At 40.7% G+C, this 26,071-nt stretch overlaps 2 protein-coding genes across 6 annotated transcripts in view; one reads left to right on the top strand and one right to left on the bottom strand.

Annotated features, from left to right (window-relative positions):
- The window catches only part of LOC138743473 (lateral signaling target protein 2 homolog), a 47,833-nt gene extending 43,195 nt beyond the window's left edge, over nt 1–4,638 (bottom strand). Inside the window, exons 1-2 of one of the 3 annotated variants that reach the window (XM_069898900.1) lie at nt 4,215–4,637; nt 3,313–3,407 (exon numbers count right to left, since the gene is read on the bottom strand). Coding sequence is in view for 2 of the 3 variants with exons in the window: in XM_069898899.1 (XP_069755000.1) it covers nt 4,215–4,283 (69 nt within the window). In the remaining variant the exon portion in view is untranslated. Of the gene's footprint in view, nt 1–3,312; nt 3,408–4,214 lie in introns of all 3 variants that reach the window. The other 2 variants (XM_069898899.1, XM_069898898.1) reach the window with 2 other exon arrangements.
- A 48-nt stretch (nt 4,639–4,686) lies between these two features.
- Nucleotides 4,687–26,071, top strand: part of fam193b (family with sequence similarity 193 member B) — a 118,954-nt gene continuing 97,569 nt past the window's right edge. For 2 of the 3 annotated variants that reach the window (XM_069898897.1, XM_069898895.1), the window contains exon 1: nt 21,526–22,094. In XM_069898897.1, the coding sequence (XP_069754998.1) occupies nt 21,900–22,094 (195 nt within the window). In that variant the 5' untranslated portion in view covers nt 21,526–21,899. Of the gene's footprint in view, nt 4,820–21,525; nt 22,095–26,071 lie in introns of those variants that run through there. The other variant, XM_069898896.1, reaches the window with a different exon arrangement.

Genomic DNA, 26,071 nt, shown 5'->3' with positions numbered 1-26,071 from the left:
GCTTCTACAGTACAGACCCACCCAGTTAGAAAAATATGTACTTCCTTTGCAGGGTGCAAATATTGCAGCTCTGGCAGTCAGGTGAAAGGTTTATCTCATCATAAGTAAAATCCATCTGCAGAAATGACATTCTAGAACCCAAATGAACACACGGATTATTTTCCAAATCACAGCAGCATTGATGCATGCAAGTTGTGAAATCCACATTGCGCAGTATAAAGAAAACAAGCAATAACTTGTGTCATCTTCATGAAAGAACCAACTTCATTACATCCCCCACCCCCAAACAAGCACATTCATTTAAGCACAGAATTGTGGGGCAACACAAAATGAATTAATCGACTTATTCTATTTCCAAAATTAGATAGTGCCCCAGATCAGGCATCACAATACAAAATTGGCTCTCCATTGTACCTAAGCAATTTTTGTCTCTTCATATTAGTCAACCATTCATTTGAGATTTCCTTGATAGACATAGCTCAACTGAAATTTAAGGGAGGAAAAAAAACTGCAGTAGGCCTTAACCATCACTTGGCATCCAAAAACATTTGCACACCTACAGTAGCACACATTAAATCTTCCACAATACTCTCAACACAAACTAGGATGGGCTACAAATATTAGCCTTTCAACAAATCTTATTCCAGGATAAATTTAAAAAGGAAAGTTGTCTTATATTTAGGATATGTTTAAATGTCATTTTTTTAAAAAATGACAATTCAAGTGAAACTAAAAAGGAAATTTACTTGACAATGATTCCATTACATTCTTCCCAAAAAAGAGATGTGGTGGTACAGAAACCCAATAGGATTTCATTTTACTTTTTGCTACATCAGTGAGCACTTTCTGCTCAACAATGGAATATAAAACTACAACTAGATGGTGTTCTGTACATGCAATCTAGTACAAATATCCAAGATACAAAATGCATTAACATACAAAGCTCTCATTTTACCTCATGCTCTTTGAATATATCCACTGTTTGCAGACACAAATTCATATTTCTACAAATGAAAAAAATGAACAAGAACAGAGAATGCAAAACTTGATCTATTCTTTAGAATTATATTGGGCACATGGAATGAACGAGCTATTGACCAAATTTAATTGTTCTCCAGTTAAATAGAGGGTATCATGCAACACACAAGGAAAACAAATTGAAATAATTTGATCTTTTTCTTTCATTCAAAACTGATTCAATAATGAAAGGATTTCAGGTGTATTTCAACCATTAGTACAGCACAACTTTATTTTCACTCAGAGGAGCAGACTGAGAAATCTATCCCAAGGCGTGGTCTTGGTTACATCCTTGAATAAGTCATTGAGAAAACACAGATTCATTTGCTGAAAAAAGATTCAGAACTCACCACAGGACCAATTTTGAAATAGAGTCCACCAACTCAGATAATACTCTACTGACTTCATTCGGATTAAACAAAATTAACCATTTAATTCATTCTTCCTTTATCCATGCTAGCAACACGAGTGTCACAAATGCAGTTTTCTTTGTCACAATTCCTACCCTTCAATTCTTTCTATATTTCATTTGTTGCTTTCCCACTTCAAATTCGAGTTGGCAGGACCAATGGATGCCTTCATCCATAATCAGGGCAGTCACCTTAGCTGTCAACAGCAGTTTAAACAGCCCCTATTCATTATTGGTGTCTGCCAACTATAATGTTGACTGGCACTTGTTGTGGAAACCACAATCAAGTTGAGCTACACCCATTTCTATACCTAAATGGAATATCTTTTGCTTCATTTCCTACCAAAATTCTTAGCTACTCTTCTATTGCCTGGATGTCTTCTGTTGCAATTCAATTTCCCATTACATGGAGACACATTCTGTTCCCAAGGAAATATGCTTCCATTGCCACAGTAAAACGAGGAGAAACTAATTTTTCCCCAAAGTCAAAATTGGTGCTGTTGACTTTAAAGGTGGTCTTGCATTTACCTTCACTAGAAATCTTGGAGGTTTTGCAAAACAACTCCCAACATGATTAAGTTGGCCTTCTCTACAGAGAGACTGGGAGATTGCTTCACAGAGAACCTTGACTGACTGCTTCAGTTACTGAGATCTCCCAGTTGCCAACCATTTCAATTCTGCACTCTCCTCCTGCGCTAACATATCTGTCCATGGTCTCACGTACTGTCAAACCCAAACCACCAATAAATTGGAGGAGCAACACCTAATTTTCCGTCTAGGCACTCTCCAACTTGATGGCATTAACATAGTCTTCTCCAGTACCCTCCTCCCCATTCTCCCTCTCTTCCCAATCCCTCTGCCTTCTTTCCTCTAGCTCTCCACCCCTTCCCTCCTCATTCACAGAATCAGCCACCCTCCCCTTGTTGGCTGGTGTGCTCTCCTTCCCTTATCCACCGACTTCTTCCTGTCTATAGGACTGTGCTCCGCCACCTCCCCCCACCATTTGGTTTGGGCATCTGCCCACATTTTGTTCATACCTTGATGAAAGACTCAAGCCCAAAACTTTGATGATGAATGTTGACAAGTGCAGTCAACATGATAGTTGGCAGACACCAATAATGAATAGGGGCTGTTTAAACTGCTGTTGACAGCTAAGGTGACTGCCCTGATTATGGACGGAGGCATCCATTGGTTCTGCCAACTCAAATTTGAAGTGGGAAAGCAACAAATTAAATAGAAAGAATTGAATGGTAGGAATTGTGACAAAAAAAAACTGCATTTGCTACATAAAGGACACGGTTTGACCTGCTGAGTTTCTCCAGCATTATGTGTTTTTACTCCAAATAGCCTGCTTGGGAAATTAAAATACATTAATGAGTCATGGTTGGTTCTTTAAAGTTTGAAATTATGGCTTTATTAAAAAAGTAGTAATTTGGCTTCTGATGAATTCTGCAGTTAATGATACCTATGAACTCCAGAGTAATGTCCTAATCCTTAAAATAAAAAAACTTTACATTGACAATATTTGCAAAAGAAATTGTGCAATGTTGGAGATGTTCTAATGAATGCCTGATACCATTGACCTGAAGCAGACTGTCACATGATCAGAATCAATCTTACTTAAATTGCATGTAGATTTGACAAATAGGGGAAAACAGTCATATACCATTCTGCCTCAAGTTTATGGACTTTTTTTTAAAAAAATGCAGCTCATAACAGAATTGGAAACAGAAATAAATCATGCAAATATTGAAAAGGCTGGATAGTGTGGACATGACCCATCATAAATACAAAATTCCTACAGTGACATGGTCTTAATGTTTGTAGATATTGTGAACAGCAACCAGTAATAAGCTTACTTCCATCTACCAAAATGATCAACTTACCTTCACTAAAGCTTTGCTTCTGACAAATAGCACTGGGATGGAAAAATTGCGCAACGATATCAAATTTTCAGATCACCAAATTGCATGCAATGGACCTTGAATGTATTGATTTGAAAAGATACAGTTACGTCTTTTAACACTAAAAAAAATGAATTTCATTAATTTAGGACTGGCGTCATGGCACAACAATCCCATATCGCCATCCTTCAGAAATAACTTCTCCAAAGTGAACAAAAAGTCCACGAGCAGAAGCAAGGATCTAGACGATACAGAGATCAATAATCAGGGCTAGTTTGAAAAGTCACGAGCTGCCTGCAAGGTAACTCAATGTGACAGAATAACTTCTGTACTTATCAGACAGTCAACTCAGGCGATTGAAATGCCTTTGGGGTGTTATTTTAATTGCAAAGTGCAGAGAAGGATGGATTGCATTTTGAATCGATCTGAACCAAGTCTCTTCCCTTTGTCCTTAATTACTTCCCAAAATGCACGCTAATTTTTTTTTTAATTTCAGACCATTTAAAATTAAAATACATTGGTCCAGTTACATTCTTAACTGCCTCGGGTGATGCAGTTACCAGTCACGGCAAAAGAGCCAAGCACAGGCTTTTGTCGCCCAAGGATTATCGAGAAAACAGCTGGGAACGAAAAACAATCCGAGGTACACACCCATTTTTTTTATCCCGAGGGATATTTTGAGAAGGAAGTAAAATTAAATCCACTCGTGACATTGGAAAAGTAAATCAAAATCACTTTGCAAGTCGACTGAAATTACAATGAAAGGCATTAAAAAAGTCTACGGATGCGCAGAGACGAAGAAAAAGTTTTAAAAGTTTGTCACGACTCTAGTGGTAAAGCACAGAACACCTCAGTGGCGTCTATGGACTATATCGTTCTCTTACTTTGGGCTTGTGAAGCCATCTCTTCACCACAGCGGGCAACATGTTGAGGTCTCCGGACGTGGCGGACATTCACCGCCGCCTAATTCAGTGGCGGAATCCACAACCCGAGCTGTCGTCGGTAGAGATCTGCTTCGGTTTCCACGATACACTTTCTCAGGCACAGCGACATCTCGCTATCACAAACGCTGCTACATGGCTGTCCCCTCTCTCACTTGGACAGGTTATGATGAGCACGCCAGACGGGTGGGATCCCTCACTCCTCAGCCCCCCCGCTGAGTTCACAGCGAGTTGCCCTGCTGAAACATGCGGTCTCTCCGATTCTATTGCACTGCAGCGTCAGCAGTGAAGCAAAGCCGCGTTCCCGCCCTGCCCGACTTCACTCAACCAGGAGCCGCACCTGACGCATCCACCTGTCTCAATCATAATTTACGCGCTGACGCGCCTAGCATCGTCCCGCCTTTCCCGTGCACGGCTCCGCCCTCCGCTGCGAGACGGCGCACGTGATGCCTCCGCGCGCGCACCAAACCTTCGCGGGGGCAACTGGGGCGCCGGGGTCCACCTGGATGACTCAATTCCCTGCTGACGGAGGACAGGCGCTTGCGCAGGTGAGGTCCTTGATCGTTTGGAAGGATGGTGCGTCCCTTATTGATGTGGAGCTTTTCTTTGTGCTCCTGTTACCGATCTTAAAGGATCTCAGGACAATCCCCAAAACCTGAGATCACCCGGAGTTGGTGGAGATGTTAAGAGTATGTCTCTGAATCTTTTCCTCCATTATCTTTTCTAAAAATATACTTTATTCACCATAAATTGTGTACTATACAGGGGGAAAAAAAGCTGTTCAAGAGTTCACATTAATTGTTTCAATCATATCAGGTAAATCATTTTCTTTCTTTCTTCTTCTTTGGCTTGGCTTCACGGACGAAGATTTATGGAGGGGGTAAAAAGTCCACGTCAGCTGCAGGCTCGTTTGTGGCTGACAAGTCCGATGCGGGACAGGCAGACACGGTTGCAGCGGTTGCAAGAGAAAATTGGTGGGTTGGGGTTGGGTGTTGGGTTTTTCCTCCTTTGCCTTTTGTCAGTGAGGTGGGCTCTGCAGTTTTCTTCAAAGGAGGTTGCTGCCCGCCAAACTGTGAGGCGCCAAGATGCACGGTTTGAGGCGTTATCAGCCCACTGGCGGTGGTCAATGTGGCAGGCACCAAGAGATTTCTTTAGGCAGTCCTTGTACCTCTTCTTTGGTGCACCTCTGACATGATGGCCAGTGGAGAGCTCGCCATATAACACGATCTTCGGGAGGTGATGGTCCTCCATTCTGGAGACGTGACCTACCCAGCGCAGTTGGATCTTCAGCAGCGTGGATTCGATGCTGTCGGCCTCTGCCATCTCGAGTACTTCGATGTTAGGGATGAAGTCGCTGCAACACTGGAAAAACATAAAAACTTTCACATAGTGCCAGTCATCTCATCAATGTACATTTTACATTCTGCTCAGTACTTCGTTACCACCACTGTGGCATCTTGTTTTTAATTCTTAGTTATTTTGTGCCTGTTTCTTGAAGAGAACTGTTGTTTGAAGTGTGACCAGAGTGACTATGATGTAATATGTAGTAATATCTGCCCAGGCTAAGTGCTTGCTTCTTCATTCGACAAGATGTGAAGGAAGCGTGAGCATAAGAAATTTTTATTTGAATTTTGTATCTCTTTAAGATTGTGTATCTCTTTAAAAGCTTTTGTATCTCTTTAAGATTTTGTATCTTTATATACTTTTTATATCTCTGTATTTTTTGTATCTCTATCATACAGTACTTTGTTATTCATCATTACGAAAGTCTTAATGCAAAGTTACGCAAAATGTTTATATGTTCTATGAACAAATTAAAACTACATAAAGTAACAGGCAGAGAATTTGATTTGTTGGATTAAAGAGATCTAAATTTGGGATATCGCAGCTCACGTTTTGGAAGATCATACTCTGAAATTAGGATATATTAGAAAAAGGAAAGTGTCATCTATACTCCCCTCTGTTGGTTGTATCCAGTAATGAGAGGACTTTAAAATGTGCTCCTTCCCCTCGGAGCTCTCCTATTTCAGTGCCCCCCTGCACATACTTCTGCAGCCTGGAATATCTCTTACTGTGACAAAGTATAAAATAGAATGTCCTCTTTGAGAGTCTAGTGCTGGGCATGATGAAAATCCCCTAATCTAGAATCAAAATTTATTGTCTTCGAGATTTATTATGATAGCCTTAGCTGTTGCAAAAAAATGTATTATGTCAACCTGGAAATTAGAAGATAGCCTGAGAATACAGCAATGGTACATAGAAATGAATAAATGTATTCCATTGGAAAAAATAACATATAATTTAAGAAATAACATCACAGTATTTGAACAAATTTGGGAACCGTACATGGAACACAACAGCGAAGTCCATCCGTGGACCTCCATCGCCTAAAATGACAGAAGGAGAAGAAGATGAAATGAACTTTTACAGTATGTAAAAGTAGATGACACAAATTTTTTGTTTATTTTCATTGTATGATGACATTGTTTAATGGGTTTAATGTATCATATAGGTTGGACGTTGAGTGAGTGGGGAGGGGGAGGTGAAGGAGGGAGGGAAGGGAGGGGGGAAAAAAGGGAGAAAATTACACTGTATATTCAAGAGGGAAATGTTTGTATATTGGTCAATATGGTTCATAGTGTGAAAAATTTTTTAAAATTTAAAAAGTCATGAAATTCATTGTTTTGCTGCAGCATCACAGTGCAAACATTTATATGAATCATCTTACAAAAATAAATAAAAATAGTGCACAAAAAGTCAAAGTAAGGCAGAGTCTTTGGTTCATTGATCATTCAAGATTCTGATGGCAGCCGAAAAGAAGCTATCCTTGTGCCAATGAGTGCTCATCTTCAGGCTCCTGTACCTTTTTCCTGATGGTAGCAGAGTGAGGTGGGGGTTCTTGATGGTAGCAGAGTGAGGTGGGGGTTCCTGATGGTAGCAGAGTGAGGTGGGGGTTCCTGATGGTAGCAGAGTGAGGTGGGGGTTCCTGATGGTAGCAGAGTGAGGTGGGGGTTCCTGATGGTAGCAGAGTGAGGTGGGGGTTCCTGATGGTAGCAGAGTGAGGTGGGGGTTCCTGATGGTAGCAGAGTGAGGTGGGGGTTCCTGATGGTAGCAGAGTGAGGTGGGGGTTCCTGATGGTAGCAGAGTGAGGTGGGGGTTCCTGATGGTAGCAGAGTGAGGTGGGGGTTCCTGATGGTAGCAGAGTGAGGTGGGGGTTCCTGATGGTAGCAGAGTGAGGTGGGGGTTCCTGATGGTAGCAGAGTGAGGTGGGGGTTCCTGATGGTAGCAGAGTGAGGTGGGGGTTCCTGATGGTAGCAGAGTGAGGTGGGGGTTCCTGATGGTAGCAGAGTGAGGTGGGGGTTCCTGATGGTAGCAGAGTGAGGTGGGGGTTCCTGATGGTAGCAGAGTGAGGTGGGGGTTCCTGATGGTAGCAGAGTGAGGTGGGGGTTCCTGATGGTAGCAGAGTGAGGTGGGGGTTCCTGATGGTAGCAGAGTGAGGTGGGGGTTCCTGATGGTAGCAGAGTGAGGTGGGGGTTCCTGATGGTAGCAGAGTGAGGTGGGGGTTCCTGATGGTAGCAGAGTGAGGTGGGGGTTCCTGATGGTAGCAGAGTGAGGTGGGGGTTCCTGATGGTAGCAGAGTGAGGTGGGGGTTCCTGATGGTAGCAGAGTGAGGTGGGGGTTCCTGATGGTAGCAGAGTGAGGTGGGGGTTCCTGATGGTAGCAGAGTGAGGTGGGGGTTCTTTAAGACACTGCTTCTTGTAAATGTCCCCAATGGAGTGAAGACTGTGATGTTACAGGCCGAGTGAACAACCCTCTGGAGTTTTTTCTTGTCCTAAGCATTGATACCTCGATACCAGCCAGAATGCTCTCTACAGTAACTTATTTGGTTGTAACTTCAGTGCTGGGTGGATATGGAAAGGATGTTTCCTGGAACCAGAAGGCCCAGTTTCAGAATACAAATATGTTCCTTTGGAACAGAGATGGAGGAATTTCTTTACCCAGAGGGTATTGAATCTATGGAATTTATTGCTGTAGAGGCCAAGCTATTAGGTATATTTAAGTGAGTAGATAGGTTCTTCATTAGTAAGGGAACCAAAAGTTGCAGGAGATGGGTTTCAAAGTGATAGTATTAAAGGTAACAGAAAAATTTATCATTGATATTTGCTTTGGCTGGATGTTTGCTCCTGAGGTGAGAAACATTCTCATTTTTCAGTGTATTATCATGAACCTCTGTCGTCAGGATAATTTTGTATGGCAAGGGCAGGTTGCTGGAAGATTTATCTTGTGGGTGTTGAGTGCAAGGTGCATCTTGTATTTGTTTCATTGAATGGGTCAATGATAGTTTGGAGCTTGACCTCCGACATAATTCTAAGGTTGGTAAAATCTGGCTTGATGGTAGTTCAGTGTGTTTTCATGCGACCCAAAGAAGCTCACCTCTTCTTCCTTTCATCACAAAATAAATTAAAACTGTATAAAGCCTCTCCTATTCCCAATACAATTATCACCATTGAGTGGGTGAGAAAGTTGATGCAATGGTGATTAAAGTGGCAGTTAAAGAATGTCTAGAGTCTTTTTATTGCTTTGATTTCAGTAGGTATCTGTTGCTTGAAACCGGCAATATCTTGAATACCCATTGTTATAAATTATTAAAATGGCAATGTCTATTCAAATAGTGATACAGGTATTACCAATTCCAGTTCTTGGCCATTACTGCTTCATTCATGTTGATTTACCCATATTAAGTGTAGAACCCCTATCAAATTTTAATACCATTAATTAGTTTAAAAATGTCACAGCAGCAGAAAATGTAAAACTGAAATAGCGCTCACATGAAACAAGACCGATGAGAGATTCTGAAAGCAAATGAATCACGAAAATAAAGAAATTCAAAATCAATATTTTTTTAAATTAACACATTTCAGGTTTATGGTCTGACGAAATAGCTCTCTCCGGCCCTCGGACCAACAAAATGCAAACTCACATATTGACGTAACACATATACCAGCAAGCGATATGTAGGTACATATATGTCGGGGAATTGCCCTACCTGTGGTACTGAAGAGTAAAACGATTGATTTCCTTCCATTCCTTATCTCTGAATCCTGCTCGTTCTCTCCGTTAATGAGGACCCTAAGCATCCTGCTGGCCTCTATAATCTGTCTGGCCATAAGAATATTGACCAACAGAATCAGGAAAAAAAATGGGACATATAGCGGCCACGAAGGCTAGCTCTTGCGAGAGGTTGGCCACCAGCCAACATGGCAGCCACCATTGATAGGCCCAATTTTCACCCTAATCGTGTTTTATATTTTTTTTTAAATTTGGTTGATATACAAGTCGCAGAGGTTGCAAGTTTGGGAGGACCTGTAGTACATATATTTCTAAATAAATATTGTTTAATAGAAAGTGGAGTCTTGGAGGATTAGTCTGAGCCATTCAAATAATTGTTTATTATATCACAATTGCTTGAGGACAAAAGTTAGATAAGAATTTTTAATTTGTTCATGGGAAAAGAAACCCTAACCCTAAGAAAGGGAGAACAAATGAAAAAGAAGTTTAATTCACTGAGCAATCTCTCACCAAGGGAAAGACACAAAAAGAAACAGCAAACATCACATTAGCAGCAAAATTAGAAATAGTGAAACAGTGCATGAAACAAAGTGTAAAGATACCTGAACATATTATATAAATAGGATGAAAAATTGGTACTACGTAGAAATTTTCTGGTATTGCATCATCTGCTCAACATTTGGAAGAAGATTCATGTAGAAAGGAATAAAACAAATTACCAACTACCAAAACTAATACTGACGCAAAATCAGCTAATCCCTTTTACAATAGATAACCTTTCCTTTAGAGAATGGGAGAAAAAAGGGATCAAAAGAATAGAGAATTGTTTTTCGGGAAATAAACTATTATCCTTTGAACAATCGAAGGATAAATATAATATAACTGACGATACAAGGTTGGCATACTACCAACTGAAATCCTACTTGAAGGACAAATTGCGAAACAGTCTGAGGTTACCAGAAGGAAGTAATTTTGAATATGTGATTACAGATACAATGATAATCAAAAAATTTATAACAAACATGTATATTAAACTACCAGAAAAGGAGAATGAGGAAACAAATGGTAAAACCAAACAAAAATGGGAACAAGATCTAAGCATAAAGATAAAGAATGAAACATGGGAGAAACTATGCTCTGGAACCATGAGAAATACAATAAACACAAGGTTACATATGATACAATATTACTGGATACACAGGTTATACATTACACCTCAAAAGTTAAATAAATGGGACCCAACAGTATCAGACAGATGTTTTCGCTGTAAAAAGGAAACGGGAACAACAGTTCATGCAATCTGGACATGTGAAAAAGTGAAAAAATTTTGGGAAGATCTAAACCAGATACTAAATAAAATCACAAAAAGCAATATACCAAAAAAACCCAGAGATCTTTCTCCTAAGTAATATAAAAAACAAAGAATTTGGACTTGATTTGGATGGAGCACAAAAAAGATTTGTTATGATAGCCCTAGCTGTAGCAAAAAAATGTATTATGTCAACCTGGAAATTAGAAGATAATTTGAGAATACAAGAATGGTATATAGAAATGAATAAATGTATTCCATTAGAAAAAGTAACATACAATTTAAGAAATAACATTACAATATTTGAACAAATATGGGAGCCATACATGAAATACAATAGAGAAAACCTACCATGGACATCTACCACCTAAAATGACAGAAGGAGAAGATAATGAAAAGAATTGACTCAGTGGAATTTCTTGTTTATTTTTATTGAGTGACAACATTATTTAACGGGTTTAATGTATCTTAGATTCTGAACTTTAAATAAGTGGGAGGGGAGGTGAGGGAGGGAGGTAGGGAAGGGGGGAGAAAACGACACTATATATTTGAAAAGGAAAATGTATGTATCTTGATCAATATGGTTTATAGTGTGAAAAATAAAAAATTAAAAAAAACTTCTCATTTGCCATACAGGAGCTATGCAAGGGTAGACTTTGTGTCTGCAATATGCTTTGCAGAGACAATGGGAAGTGCTTGTGACAGTTTCACAAGTAGGTGTTAATGGACCAGAATGTATGAACAGTGTCCAGGGTTTTATATTTCTGGTTGAAGTTTGTTGTCCTAAGAGGGGCCACGTGGTTTTGTAAACAGAGAGGAAACATCCATTGTTTGGGAAAGTAATCTGCAGCAGTTTGTGATGAAGGCTGTGAGTTGGCAAGGACCTGCTGCATGACCTCATTCAAGATGGGTTTTGGGTTCTGAGTTCAGCCTATTCTAAACCCTTGTAGTCAACTGCAGAGGCTGTGTCTGGTTATTGTGTTTCTCCTGGTATAGGGGAAAAAGAAGAACTTCTTGTGGTGACCTGGAAGAAGAGGTTCTCTTTCGGAAAAACCCATGAGGGTTTCTTTGGTAACACACTTCAGTGGCTGATTGAATGAAATCTGTTTGTATGTCCAACCAACAACGAATATCTCTCTGAAACCAACAAAGACATTCCTGAGCCGTAACAACTCAAGTTAAAGCACCAGATCCTGGTGAAGATCATAAATGTTAAATTCTGTGCACAGTATGGAAGATTGTTTGATCCCAGTGAATTTGGAGAAGTGAACAGTGAACGATTGGACAGTGAAACAAAGAACTTTCCTAACTTATGCACATATTACACTATTTATGCACTTAGAATTAGAAGGGGGGTTAGGTAAGGTTAAATCAATAGTAATATTGATCTTATTATGTGTTAATAAAAACATTTTAGTTTCCGTTTAAAAAAAAAACAAAAACAAAAAAAAACAAAGTGTAAAGAAACCTGGGAAAGAGAAATCAGATGCAAATAAAAGTAAATTAAATGAAAATATGCAACTGATAGATAAGAATTAAAATTCACCGATTAATCTTGATTTTTTTTTTAAGTAATAACCAATGTGAACCACGTTGTACACCAAATAGCTGTAGAGATAACCAACCAGGGACATGTACAGAAGTAAAAAAAATTAAAGATGGAAAGCTATGTTTAATGAATCATTCAACTTTTTTCATTGCTATAATAAATCTAAATCTAAAGTCTTGAAAGAATTCTTTTGTGCATATATTTTCTAATTATGGAAACCAGCTGGGAAAATTATTCAAACCAGATGGAGAATTATGTAATTTACACTGAATTTAATTGTAGTTCTGGGCAAAGGTACTTCTTTATAAGAAACCTCCATTTAATTTCATGCATTAATTCTGGCCTTTGTGCCACCATTGGTGACTTCAGTAGTTAAATAATTTAAAAGCAGATGATTACATACTGTTAAAATCAGGGTTCTAAGACAGATGGAAGAATTAAAACAGAAGAGACATGCATGTAATACTGTTTGTTATTTCAACAGGGAGCATGGTTCTGTTACTGGATTTAGAAAATGGTTTGTTGGAAACCTAGAATACAGTTAAAACAATTCAAAGTACAAATTTTTATTCTTGAAGAAAGCTTCCTCATAGATCTAGCAAAACTGTACACCTACAGGGATTGGTAGATGCCGGATAAATGAATTTTTGGTTGTTTGAGCCTGCATGTTGCGTGAACGGCGAGGCGCACCAATTTTAAACTTACGTATTTTTTATCCATTTATTTTCTGCAATTTAGTTTTTTTGCCGATTGTCTGAATTCTGGATAACAAGGTTTTACTGTATTTGCTATGAATATCAATTTAATTGCAATCAGGAATTAATTGTAAAATGACCTTGACATCGAGCATCAATGATTTCATCAAATCAGATAAACACCAATCATATTAAATTATTTTGACAAACCAAGAAGTATTTCTGATGAAATTTCATTGATCTGAAACATTAACATTTTCTCTCTCCATGAAAATTCAAGCCTGCTGAAAATGCATGATTTTTGTTTTGAGTAAAAAGCATAATTTTTTTGTTTTGTTTTAAGATTTATCAAATGCAAAGTATAAACTGGGGTGCATTTATGATTTTTAAATTAGAAGCTGAAATTTAAAATAATTAGAAGAGTATAATTAAAATTGTTTTTCTTTATTTTACAAAACAGAACTTTGAGATAATTATGTGGGGGTAGAACAACTCACATCACTTTTATTGCCTAATATAACAGCCAGATTAACTTACTGAGCAAGATAAATACCTTTAACACTATCACAATCTTTGACAAGACCAACCTCATCAAACATGCTGATCACTTTGACGTCTGTACAATTCGAATCTTTCTGCAAACCAAACATTTTTGAGTTCTACCATCGATGTGGACAGCTTTGTCAAAAACCTCACTGTCTAAACCACTACCAGCTTCATTAACAGTGACCTACATTTTCATCAAAACCACAATTGCCTACCTATTGATAAACTGGACTGAGCATGAATTGCCACTGTATAGCTTTGCTGAACCAAATGTCCTATTAAACAAATTCTCTGGATGGACTTTTCCATGGCAGAAGCTAATTTAGAAATAGGAGAACACCGTGGATAATGACATCTTGCGCAATCTCCCATCAATAAGATACGCACTCACCAACACTTAGGATTTTTGCCTTTCATGGAAAATAAGCAGGAGAACCATGATTACCATTGTTTTAATTGATTGCAAGCTATCAAGATACTTTGAAAGAAACAAGGACTAGAAAGTGAATCCCCGGATCACATCACACATGAAGTGCATAATATCTGTTTGAAATATTGATAGCACAAGACAAGTAATGCTACCAACCAGAAAACTGAAATGAAAAAAATCAACTAATCTTGAAAGTCCCATTATTCTTAGCTGGAGGATGTTTTACCAGGATGACTCTCAAAGCATTGCACACTGAAGGTCAGAAAAAAGTTAGCTTGCTGGTAAATAGCTCTGTGCTAAGAGCTTTCTATAAATTCATCAGAAATCAGCAATTTGGCAAAATCTCAGGGTATGATGCTCACTCTGTAAGTGACGTTCGTGAGTATTCAATAAAGTTAGTTAAACATGAAAAGAAAGTTGTGAGAATATTGATGAGAAAAATGATTTCTGTTACTGAATGTTATGCCTGGTTTGACGAATGTGCTATGATTAATTTAAGAACACACTGAGTCTTGCAAGGTTCTAGTGTAACTGCTTTACTGGTTTGAAATTGGGCACTTAAAAAGGCCCAGAGTCCTTAGCACTCCAGCGGGGTGGAAGTGATGTCAACTTCTGGGCTGTAGCTTTGCCCTGCTCTGAACGTCTCCGTGGATGCCACTGGCTGCGGACTTACACCCGCAGCTGCTGGCGCCGGTTCGATAGTCGTGCGGGTGAGCTGCTACATGACCTCCCTCAGAACCAGTGACCTTAATACTGTCTGTCTTGCATGATTAGCCTCATCTCTTAACTGGTGACCTAACCACTGGTCGTTCAATGTCCAGGCGTGCCGGTTTGAGACGGTCGATAGTAAATAAATCCTCCTGGCTCCCTATGTCCAAAACACAGGTTGTCCCATTGTGTCACACTACCCTGAAGGGTCTTTCGCACAGCCATCGTAGGGGCGGTCTGTGTGCTCATCTGCAGATGAACAGCTAAATTTCTTGCAAAGATAGATTTATTAAAAGGTTACTGGTGTGTTCCATTAACAGAAAGATGAAGGGAAATTTCAGCCTTTGTAACCTAATCGGGTTTATATGAATAAAATGTTTTACCATTTGGAATGAAGAATGCTCCAAGAAATTTCAGAGGGTGATGAATTTTGTAAATAAAGATTTAAAATATACAGATGCTTATATTGATGACTTGGTTACAGGGAATGACACCTAGGAAGAACACATCTCTGCATTAGAGAAATTGTTTGATAAACTTTTGAAAGCCAATCTTACTGTTAATTTAGCTAAGATTGAATTTTATCATGCTCAGGTGACTTGGTTATGTTGTTGGCCAATGAAAATTGGAGCCTGTTCAGGTTAAAGTTCAGACAATTTCTGAATTTCCTGTACCCATGAATAAGAAGCTGAGAGGAGATTTTTAGGTATGATAGGAAGTTCTGTAAAAAAACTTTGCTGACATTGCTGTTCCTCTAATATTTTTGAAGAAGACCGAAAAGTTTATTTGGACAACCATGTGTCAGGAAGCTTTTGAGAAATTGAAAGACATATTATGTCACCAACCTGTACGTAAATCTCCTGATATTGAGAAGCCATTGCTTTATCAATCAATGTTAGTGATGACACAGTAGTGCTGTCTTATTACAAAAAGATGACTGTAATGGTATTGAACATCTAGTGGCTTACTTATCTAAGAAATTCAATAAACATCAAAATAATTATTCTACTATTGAGAAAAAATTATTGTCACTTGTATTGGCTCTGCAATATTTTGAAGTATATGTTTGCACTGCTATGGACCAATTATTGTTTACACTGACCATATTCTGTTGGTGTTTTTGAGTAAAATAAAAAATAGACTATTGTTAAGTTGGAGTTTAATTTTGCATGAAAATGACTTGATTATAACCAGTATTAAAGGTAAAGATAATGTCATTTTGAATTTATCGTTGCCTGGTGAATTTTCCATTGCTGTTCCTTGGTTAGTACTAATAAGATTTTGTTAGTTCGAAACACTGCATTTTGAAAACTAAGAGAGATACTGTCATGACTAGAAGGTGGAATCAAAACCAGTGAGATTAATTAAACTGGCACTGTGCAATGTTGGTTATACATTGTAAAACACGTTGAAAGAACCAAAGACTTGTTGATCCAAACCAAAGCTTTTATTAACTAAAAGACTAGAGCATATCACAAGTAGGTCGATCAGTCCAGAATAACCTGGTCTGGCTAGGAGCAATCCTTTAAGACGTGCCAGGAGGTGTGGCAACACTCTCAGCCAATCACAGTCATCCTACACTACAATCTGTAGATATACACATTGGTGATAGAATCTGTACTATCACTGACCCCGGAGTGGATGGAGGTTAGGGGCTGTACCGGTCAGGGGGCCTGACCATCCGGCGTGACCACCGTGGTGCCGGGATTGGGGTCGCCGGAGTCGTGTCACCGGCAGGCCCGTAGGGTGCAGCCACTGCTTCGCTCAATTCCCCAACGGCGTTGTCGACAGTATGGCCTGAACTGGTGGGGTGGTGCTGGTCCCTCTATTCAAGCACATGACCTGGGGGAGAAGTAATATGGGGAAGTTGGGTTAAAGGCACTGCTGCGCCTGATCCGGCTTGGGCTAGGTCCTTTACTGAGACTATGTCCTCCCGCCCGTCCAGGTACTCAACGTAGGCATAATGCGGGTTCGCATGGAGCAGAGTCACTTGGTCAACCAAGGGGTCGTTCTTTGAGTACCGGACATGGCGTCATAAGAGGTTCGGACCGGGAACCATGAGCCACGCCGATATGGTCATTCTCGATTCGGATTTCCTCGGGAAAGAGAAGATCCTTTCATGGGGGGTGGCATTGGTCACGGTACATAGGAGTGAGCGGATGGAGTGTAGTGCACTACTGAGCACGTCCTGTCAGCGAGAGGTGGGGAGACCTTTGGACCGGAGGGCAAGCGTAACCGCTTTCCAGACGGTGGCATTCTCTCTTTCGACTTGCCCATTACCGCGTGGGTTATAGCTGGTGGTCCTGCTTGAAGCAATACCATGCTCCAGAAGGTACTGCCGCAACTCTGTGCTCATAAATAAGCTCTACAGGACTCACCGGGCTGTTGCCTCCTTGTAGCAAGTTTGTACCCTGTTCACCGGTCACTCGTAGAGCCCTTTCAGCACCTTCATGGCTGCGGCGTAAGTGGTCGCGTTCTGGACACTCTGGTAGATTCTCGGGGACACCGTAGTCATCAATATTAGTAGTCAATGGTTGTCCTCTATCACGGCAGGGTCAGAGAGCTGTAAGTATGTTTCGAAGCATCTCACCCAGTGCTTAAAGTCATTCGAGGCTGTAGCTAACTGTGGGTTGATGTCGAGGCACTTCAGCCGTAGCATACACTCCATCTCTTCAAAACTTTTTAGTTAATAAAATTGTAGAGCACGTTGAAAGAACCAAAGACTTGTTGATCCAAACGAAGGCTTTTACTAACTAAAAAACTGGAGCATATCACAAGTAGGTCGACCAGTGGCTAGGAGCAATCCTTTAAGACCTGCCAGTAAGTGTGGCTACACTCAGCCAATCACAGTCATCCAACACTACAATCTGTACATATACACATTGGTGATAGAATCTGTACTATCACATACATGTATACATTTAATATACTAGTTTAGTTGAAGTTCATTTGTCATAAAATACCTAGTACAGTGAGAGGGGTTCTTCTGCAAACCAATAAGTAATCTCTTGCATTACATACAGCCTTGTATACAGCACAATTTACAGAGCAGAGGATTACAATGAAAAGGAAGATCCCTTAACACCAAGCATTCAGGAGCTTGATGGCTATAGGGAAGAAACAGTTGATGCATGCTTTCATACTCTGGACAGAAGGAGAAGTGTGTACATCTGGGGTGTAGTGGGTCTTTAGGTGTTGCTTACCTTTCATGGACAGCAGGAGATGTTGATGAAGTCCTTAGAGGGGAGAAAAATTTGCATTTTGTTCTGAGCTGCATTCACTACATTTTGTAGCTTCTAATCTTAAGCAGAGCAGCTCTCATACCAAATTGTGATGCATCCAGCCAATATGCTTTCAATGTTGTACCTGCAGAAGTTGTAGAGGGATGGGTGGACATGCCAAATTTCCATAGTCTTCGAAGAAAATAGAGGCATTATTGTGCTTTCTTGACTATCGGATCAATCTGCTTGTTCCAGATCAGATCATTGGAGAAATAAAGAATTTGGACTCGATTTGGATGGAGCACAAAAAAGATAGCCCTAGCTGTAGCAAAAAAATGTATTATGTCAACCTGGAAATTAGAAGACAACTTGAGAATACAACAATGGTACATAGAAATAAATAAATGTATTCCATTAGAAAAAATAACATATAATTTAAGAAATAACATCACAATATTCAAACAAATATGGGAACCATACATGAAATACAATAGAGAAATCCTACCATGGACCTCCATCACCTAAAATGACAGAAGGAGAAGACAACGAAATGAACTGACTCATTATATAAAAATAAAAGATAAAAATTTATTGTTTATTTTATTAAGTGATGACATTGTTTAACGGATTTAATGTATCTTATAGATTGAACTTTGAATAAATGGGAAGGGGGGAGAGGGAGAGAGGGAAGGGAGGGGGGAAAAGGGGAGAAAATGACACTATATATTCAAGAGAAAAATGTCTATGTATTTTGGTCAGTATGGTTTATAGTGTGAAAAATAAAAAAAATAAAAAAAAAGAACTTGTCTATCTACTCTTTTGTCTTCAATGCCATTAATGTGGATAGAAGTGCAGATTTTACCCCCTCTTCTAAAGTCAATGGTCATCTTCTTTACCTTATTGATGTTAAGAGAGTGTGTCTTTTATGTGCTCCATATCATTGTTTGATATCTGGCCCACTGCAGTGGTGTGATGTCAAATTTGATGAGGAGTGAGAATTGTACTGAACTTGAGGTCATGGGTGCAAAGCCTTGTGCAATAAGGTCGTTTTTGAAAGTGGTTAGAAGTTGGTGGCGATACTTTAAGAAGTGAGTTTGGAGCCATTTTAGTGGGATTGTTTGTGCTTGGTTGCTCTTGTCATGGGGAAATCATCTGCAGTGGATTCTCTTCCTGATTCTGCACCTGTGTTTCTCAAGAAAATATCCACTGCACTATTCCATATTTTACCTTTACCGTGTAAAATTATGTTATCTTTAATTTGGTTATCACCAAGTCTGTTTCTCTCCTTGTATGAAACTAAATCGTTGTTAATGATTTTGGTGTCATATTGATGTTGAGATGACAGTCAGACCCCAAATTTACAATTTACCAAATTCTGCCAGTTTTCCCCCAATGTCATCTCATCTGATGTCGAAACTTTCAACTTGCCTTTGCTCTACTGTCTGTTTTCCAATGTTCTGCAGGCTGTAAATTTCAAATACTGACTGATTTTTGTGCCAAAGTCCTGTTTATCTTTCACACCACACTTGCAAACAAACATTGGCTCCTTCAAGCAACAAAGTATTTTAAAATTTTCTGTTGTCACCAAGTCCTTTTCTCAATTGCAATCCAATAACTCTGATATTTGTTTCCTGTTTGTTGATGTGGTGGTAACGACATGACTCAAGAGGAGAGGTTATAACAATAAGAGTTTACTACTATTTACAAGTAAGTGGGAACTCTATATATGGTGGCCGTACCGACCCTGGACTCCATTGAACCCTAGCCCGCCAATCTGGAGCTTGTGCATGCACAGGCTGGTACCCCAAATACGATGGTTGCAACGTTATTGCAGCGGATGCCGAGTGGCTGGTCTACATCCCCTCTCTTTAGTAACCACACAAGTTAACATTACACAACACCCCTCAAGTTAACATTACACAATGAACACAACCGACGTGGATCGGTCTTTTTACGTGGGGTTCAATTTACAGCAGCGCCCGGAGCACGTCCTGTAATGGCCCTCTGTGGAGGAAGAGGCCTATAGTATCTCAACCTGAGAATGTGCACTGTCCATTATCTCAGGTGTGGCTACTGTGGGAATAACACTGTCTTTAGGGTCAAGTCCCATGTTCTGGTACAAAGCTTTGTCAGGATGGCATTGAAGTGGGACTGGCTCCCTGACAGAAAGGATGTCATCAGTTTCTCCTGTACACTTTCCCTTCCGATCAGACTAGATATGACCTCTGCTTCTGGCAGCTTTCTTCTACCATGCCAGTCTGGTCATAGCCCTGTGGAGTTTGCATCCTGACAACTTGTCCCTCTGTCAAAGGCTTGAGTGGTTGGCTTGATTTGTCATAGGACAAATCTTTTGTGAGTCTTTTGTTCAACAGCTGGGTCGTGATCTCCTGTGGATTTCTCATTTAGGCTCCAGAAGCTTCCTTGCCACAGGTAAGGTTGTGTCCACATCAGTCTCTGCCACGGAGACCCAAGCGTGGCGATATGAGGGATGTTCCTCTGGTTAAGCAGAATGAGGAATACGTCTGTTTTCTCCGTGTAGGACTTTTCCATGAGCTGTTTCGCACTTCTTACAGCTGTCTCAGCCAACCCATTAGACTGTGGATATTCAGGGCTGCTGGTGATGTGAGTGAAGTCCCACTCTGCTGCGGTCCTTAAATTTTTGGCTCGTAAACAGTCTGCCGTTATCTGATAACAGGGTGTGTGGTGCTCCATGCACTGAGAAGTGTCTTTTCAACTTGGTGATGACTGTTGTGGAAGTAGCATCACGTAACAGGTCTATTTCATACCACCCCCAATACAAATTACTGACATCGCCACTTCAAAATATCAGTTGCCACAGTTGACCAAGGTAAGTCTGGAACTGTTTGAAGCTGTAATGATTCCTTTTGCTGGTGTGGCTTAGTGCTGTTGCCATCCGCAATGTCAGACCATTGACGAAATATGTTTCTTCTTTGTTGCTTTCATCCTATTCAGGCTCTAATTGGTCAATCGTCCTTCTAGGTCTGTACCTAGTATTGATCTGTAGCATCTTTTAAAATGGTTCCACTTTCTGCAGGCTTGACGCTGCTGGCTGAAAGCTGGACACGTTTCCTTTCTTGCTGCATGGTCACCTCCACGGTCGTTGCACTTTGTAATGGATGATGAGGTGGTTTGGTCTGGCTGACTCTTCCTCCTGGTCTCCAGCCATTGTTTCTTTGCAGATTCCACCTGGACTGCATCAACACTCATAGTAGGCTGCTGTGGACAGGCTAACTTCTTGCTATTCTCCTCGGTCATAAATCAGATAGGTAGAGATGACCTTTCCTAACATTAAGTCACTGTTGCATTGAAGCACCTTCCTCATGCTGTCATTACAAATGTCACAGACCAGCCTGTCTCTGATTAGTTCCTTGCAGAGCAAAGTTCTATGTATTAAAGCCTGTCGTTTCCTCAGCTTGTCTCTGTGGTTACTGGTAGTGCCCTTCAAGTCCCTTGAACTCTCTCGATATTTTACCACTTGTATAATTGGCGCTTTTTTTTGCAGTGGGCAATCAACAGACCAGTTGGCGAGTGCTTGGGATGTGGGAGAAAACACATGCCAAGAAAGAGAAAAGTTGAACACTTGACGTGGGAAGTCTTTGTAAGGCAGCATTTGTATTCTCTTTCCCACTTCAGAGACTTTATTCTGTATCTTTGAGTGTCGGGAGTTTGCCATGTGCTAATGTTCTGTGTTCATGAAAGGTTGCACTTCAAAATTTATCCACTGGCTGCAGTACGGTTTGGGAAGTTCTGAAAGGGATGGAAGTGGCCGCTCTGTCAATGCAGCTTTAACCCTGGCTGACGAAAAATGCAGTTGAGCAGAGCCCCCAGTTCACCTTCTGCCAGCATGAAAAATGGTGGGCGCCGCTCAACAAGCACCTGTGACAAATGAGGTGTTTTTTTTTGTGTTGCCTGCTTCCGCCTGACATTGGCCCACTTTCACCCCCTCCTCCGGCAGTCCCCGTGGTCGGCCATATTGGTGTGTGTTTCCCCGGAGCGCGAGCGATTGGTGGCGGAGCGGCGGGCCCAGGTGGAGTGTGTGAAAGCGGATCAGAGCCGGAGCGAAGCGGGGCGCTGGAGGGATGAGCTGTGCCGAGGAGAAACGCGTGGCCGGCCGGAGGAAGAAAAATAAACGGGGATCCGGCAACAATGGCCACGGCAGCGCGGTGCCGGGAGAAAGCCGCAGCCCCAGTCCGGCAGAGGGGACGCCGAGCCCGGCGCACGGCGAGCAGCCGGAGCCGGGGACCGGGGCAGGCCCAGGATGGGCCAGGGAGCAGGTAAAGCCCACCCATCCCGCGACTGGGGATCAGTCGGGACCGCGCGTTTGCACCGGCGATTAATAGCGGCGATGCATCATAGCCCTGGGCCGCGTTTGAATTCGTTTCTCAGCTCGTGATGGCAGAGCGGAGCTTCGGCGGGCTGTCAGGTGCTGGGGAGAAGCAGGGGGTCTCCATTGAGTTGCTTTCGGCGGGGTCGAGCAAGAGTTTCGTCTGTTATCTGACAGCTTCCAGCGTTTGCATCTGGAAGAGGCTGCAATGTTGATTCGTTGGCTGGTTGAGTGTGTAGCCGCCGGCAATTGACACTGTCTGCTCTGCTGCTGAACTCTTGCTCTGCAAAGTATAAAAGGAATTGGCTCAGTTACGTGCGTTGAGATATTTTATGTTGCATCCTGTATCTTTTGATATTTTGTAGAATACGTTTAATGTTAATTAATTCATTCTTTTTAGTGCCTTCACTTTCTAGGTGAAATGTGCAACACCTATATATTTGCACATGTATAATCTCCACCAGTGCTTATCAAATCCCAGTCTCCATCTTTTTCACAGCAATCTATTCTCTCTCAGCACTATCAACATCACCCTGGCTCTTCTGTCATCCAATTACTGAAGTAATTTACACAAACCTATCACAAGAATCCCTGGTGCAGCACCCAGAAGTGCTGGAGAAACTCAGCAAGTCATGCAGCATCCATATAAAGTAAAAGACAGTCGATGTTTCGAGCCGGAGTGCAGACTCCTGAATAAAAAAAAAGTGGGGGTGGTGGTGAGAAGGGGGAGGAACGTTGGTTAACAGGGAAGAAGTAATAGGTGGTTGCAGGTGGGACGGTAGAGGAGAAAAAAAGCTGATGGGGAGAGGGCAGAGGTACAAAAAAGTTACTGAAGGGAGAGCTGGAGGAAGGGAACAAGGAATGAAGGAAAGAGAGACTGGGGAGGGGGTCAATGGAAATTGCAGAGGTTGATCTCGTGTTGTCTGGTTGGAGATTGTAGAGACGGAATGCAAGGTGTTGTTTCTCTGACATTCAGGTGGCCGTGACTTGGCAGCACGTTAGGCCATGGACAGACATGTCAGTGTGGCAATGGAATGTGGAATTAAAGTAGTTGGCAACTGCGAGGTCCTTACTGTTGTAGCAGAAAGAGCAAAGCAATCTCCCAGTCTGAATCCAGTCACTCCAATATCGAGGTGATGCAACAGGAACACCGCATGTAGTAAATGAGCTCTCCAGATTCACAGGTGAAGTGTTGCTTTCTACTTGGAGGGGATGTTTGGGGCCCTGAAGAATGGTAAGGGAAGAGGTGTAAGTGCAAGTACAGCACTTGTTGAAGTCACAGGGGTAGGTGCCAGGAGAGCAATTGGTGGGAAGGGATTAGTGGACGAGGGAGTCGTGGAGGAGCAATCCCTGTGGAAAGCATAGATGAGATGGGAGGGGAAAATGTGCCTGTTGGCAAGATTCCATAGTCCTTGATGGAAATTGGGAGAATGACTTATTGGATGCAGAGGCTGGTGGGATATACTGCACTGGACCCCAGCAACTGCAGATTTTCTTGTTTACCTATAATAATCCTTGGGATGTAGGAGGACATCTGAACACTCAAGGACAACTGTCAGTGTCACAAGAAGAGTGTTCAAACTTCATGTACAGCATAGAGAGTCAGGTACAAGCCTTGGTTGTGAGAGTAGTGAAGGAGCAGCACCATTTGTTACCTTATGGTGCTATCCATTGGAATATTTTTTGAAATGTGGCTTAATGTGATCATTTATTTGGGTATTTTAGGTTGACTCAAGCAAGCTGACAGTTAATGTTTGAAATGAATTTTTGTTAACAAATAAAACCGCTGGAAATTTAAAATGAAAACCAGGAAGTTTAAAAATTCAGTAAAACTTCCAGTATCCACCTATGAGAATTGCAGGTGCCAGATATGAGAATCTTCCAGTTGCCTGAGACATTCTTACAATGCCTAACTAATGCAACTGCATTAAGAATAAATATTTTGATAGACAAAAGACAATGCAAAATGTAAAGTGATTTGAAAAAAAAATCAGTATTGTAGTCCTTAATTGTTTTAAGTTCATTTTAATCAGGTTATTCCTGTAATTTACAAAATTTAAATTCGAAATCCAGTCCCTGGTGCTGTAACAGCGTTGTGCTAACTGCTACCGTCATAATTAGCCTGCCCACCCCCAAGTTTACAGATAAAGCCATAGTAATATACTTAATAAAGATAAAGACTCTTATGAGGCAGGAATAGGAGACACTCTGGGAGAGTCACCAAAAAAGTGAGCGGCATTGGCCGGCTCTTCATCCTGGGTGACACCATTTTATTCAAACACAACTTTATTCAAACTATTGCTGCGGGTGGGGCACAACCAGGGCACTCCAGTGACTGAATGAATGCTTCGATCATCAAGGGGTCGTGTGTGGCTTCGGAGAACATTTACTTTTACAATTTTAAACTTTTATTTTAAATTTTTACATCTCCTTTATTTGTTTTAGTTTTATTTATTTATTTCCTCCGTGGTTTTTTTTTTGCTGGTTGCTTGAATTCCAGACATGAGGGATTTTGCTGTAGTTGGTCAAGCAGCATCTATGGAGACGTAGAAGATTAAGTGTAAACTGTAGATGGCTGGAAATGAGGTTGTCATGATAGGCGATGATAAAGGCATTTAGGTGTGATGTATTGATGACTTCATTGATTGGATTCTTTTGAGAAGAAACCAGATGAAAATCATTTGCCTCTTAATTCTAAACTTCACATTATCAGCAGAAGTGACTGGTAAGAGTTTCTGAAGTTGTCCTGTTTACAGATACCCTGTTCATTGTTGATTCTGTGATAATGATGGACCCTGAACAGCAGAGAAATGGTTTAGCTTTGCAGAAGGCATGGATGGAAATAATTTTATTCAGATTTTTCATCAAGCCTTCAACAGCGAATGCAGCACAAGTCATTGAAGAGTCTTGATCTTGAATGTCATCTCTTCATTTCCCTCTGTAGATGCTGTCTGATTCACTGAATTCCTCCAGCAGATGATTTTTTTTGTTTGCTCCATTTCAAGTTGTAGTCCTTTCTAAAAGAACTGTGAATCTTGTGATTTGCCCAGCATGCTATTTTGAATTCACTAAAAATGATAATCCATGGCAGAAGGTGTTAAATACAGAGACTAGAAAGGTTCAGCAGGTTGATCAGCATCTGAAAGTGGAAGGCCTTTTCATGTTTTTGGAATGGTTGATCACCAGTTCTAATCAAAGCCTTGTTTAAAAATTAAGCGACTGTTGCTTTCTGTTTCTAGAGTTTGTCTTGAAAATGAAATATTTACTGTATTTTTTTCCTTTTCGCGTTCACTTGGATGTTGAAATGCAGAGGTAAAAAGTATTGTGTGCATTTTCAGTTGTCAAAATAACATTTCCTTTGCTTGTTAACAGTATGCATCACCTCAAGGTGTCCCAGAATGTTTATTGTAAATGAGCTATGTGCATAGCCACAGTTTAAAGGGAAAATTGCCACAAATTATGCTTTATACAGAGAAGGTAAACACAGAAATAAAAACAGTATGTTTGACACTTCATGCACCATTCTTCCACCTGCAGAATGGCATCTATTTTATTATTTATTTTTTCTTCCGCTTTGAAGTGTGAATATTTGTGCTGTAATTTGGCTCTCCTAAAATTGTTCTATAATTGCATGTCGCTGACTTGATGTGGGCTTTCTTTTAATATTTTCATTTTGTTTTGACCCCTCATCTTTTACCTCAGGGCTGTGGTCAGCCTGTTCACGCTGCTAACTCATGACTGTACTGCCAAGTTCAGCTCCAACAGAATCATCAATTTTGCATATGACACAATGGAAATTGGCCTCATTGTTCACAATGATGAGTTGGTTTACATAGAGGAGGTTGAATGGCTTGTACAGTGGTGTGAGAGCAACAACCTGAGTCTCAACATGGATAAGACAAAGGAGATTATTGGATTTCTGGAGGA

The sequence above is a fragment of the Narcine bancroftii genome, chromosome 9 (genome assembly GCF_036971445.1).
Source record: "Narcine bancroftii isolate sNarBan1 chromosome 9, sNarBan1.hap1, whole genome shotgun sequence".
NCBI lineage: Eukaryota > Metazoa > Chordata > Chondrichthyes > Torpediniformes > Narcinidae > Narcine > Narcine bancroftii.
Note: the sequence above shows the minus strand (reverse complement) of the source record. Positions and strands in the feature narration are given on the sequence as shown.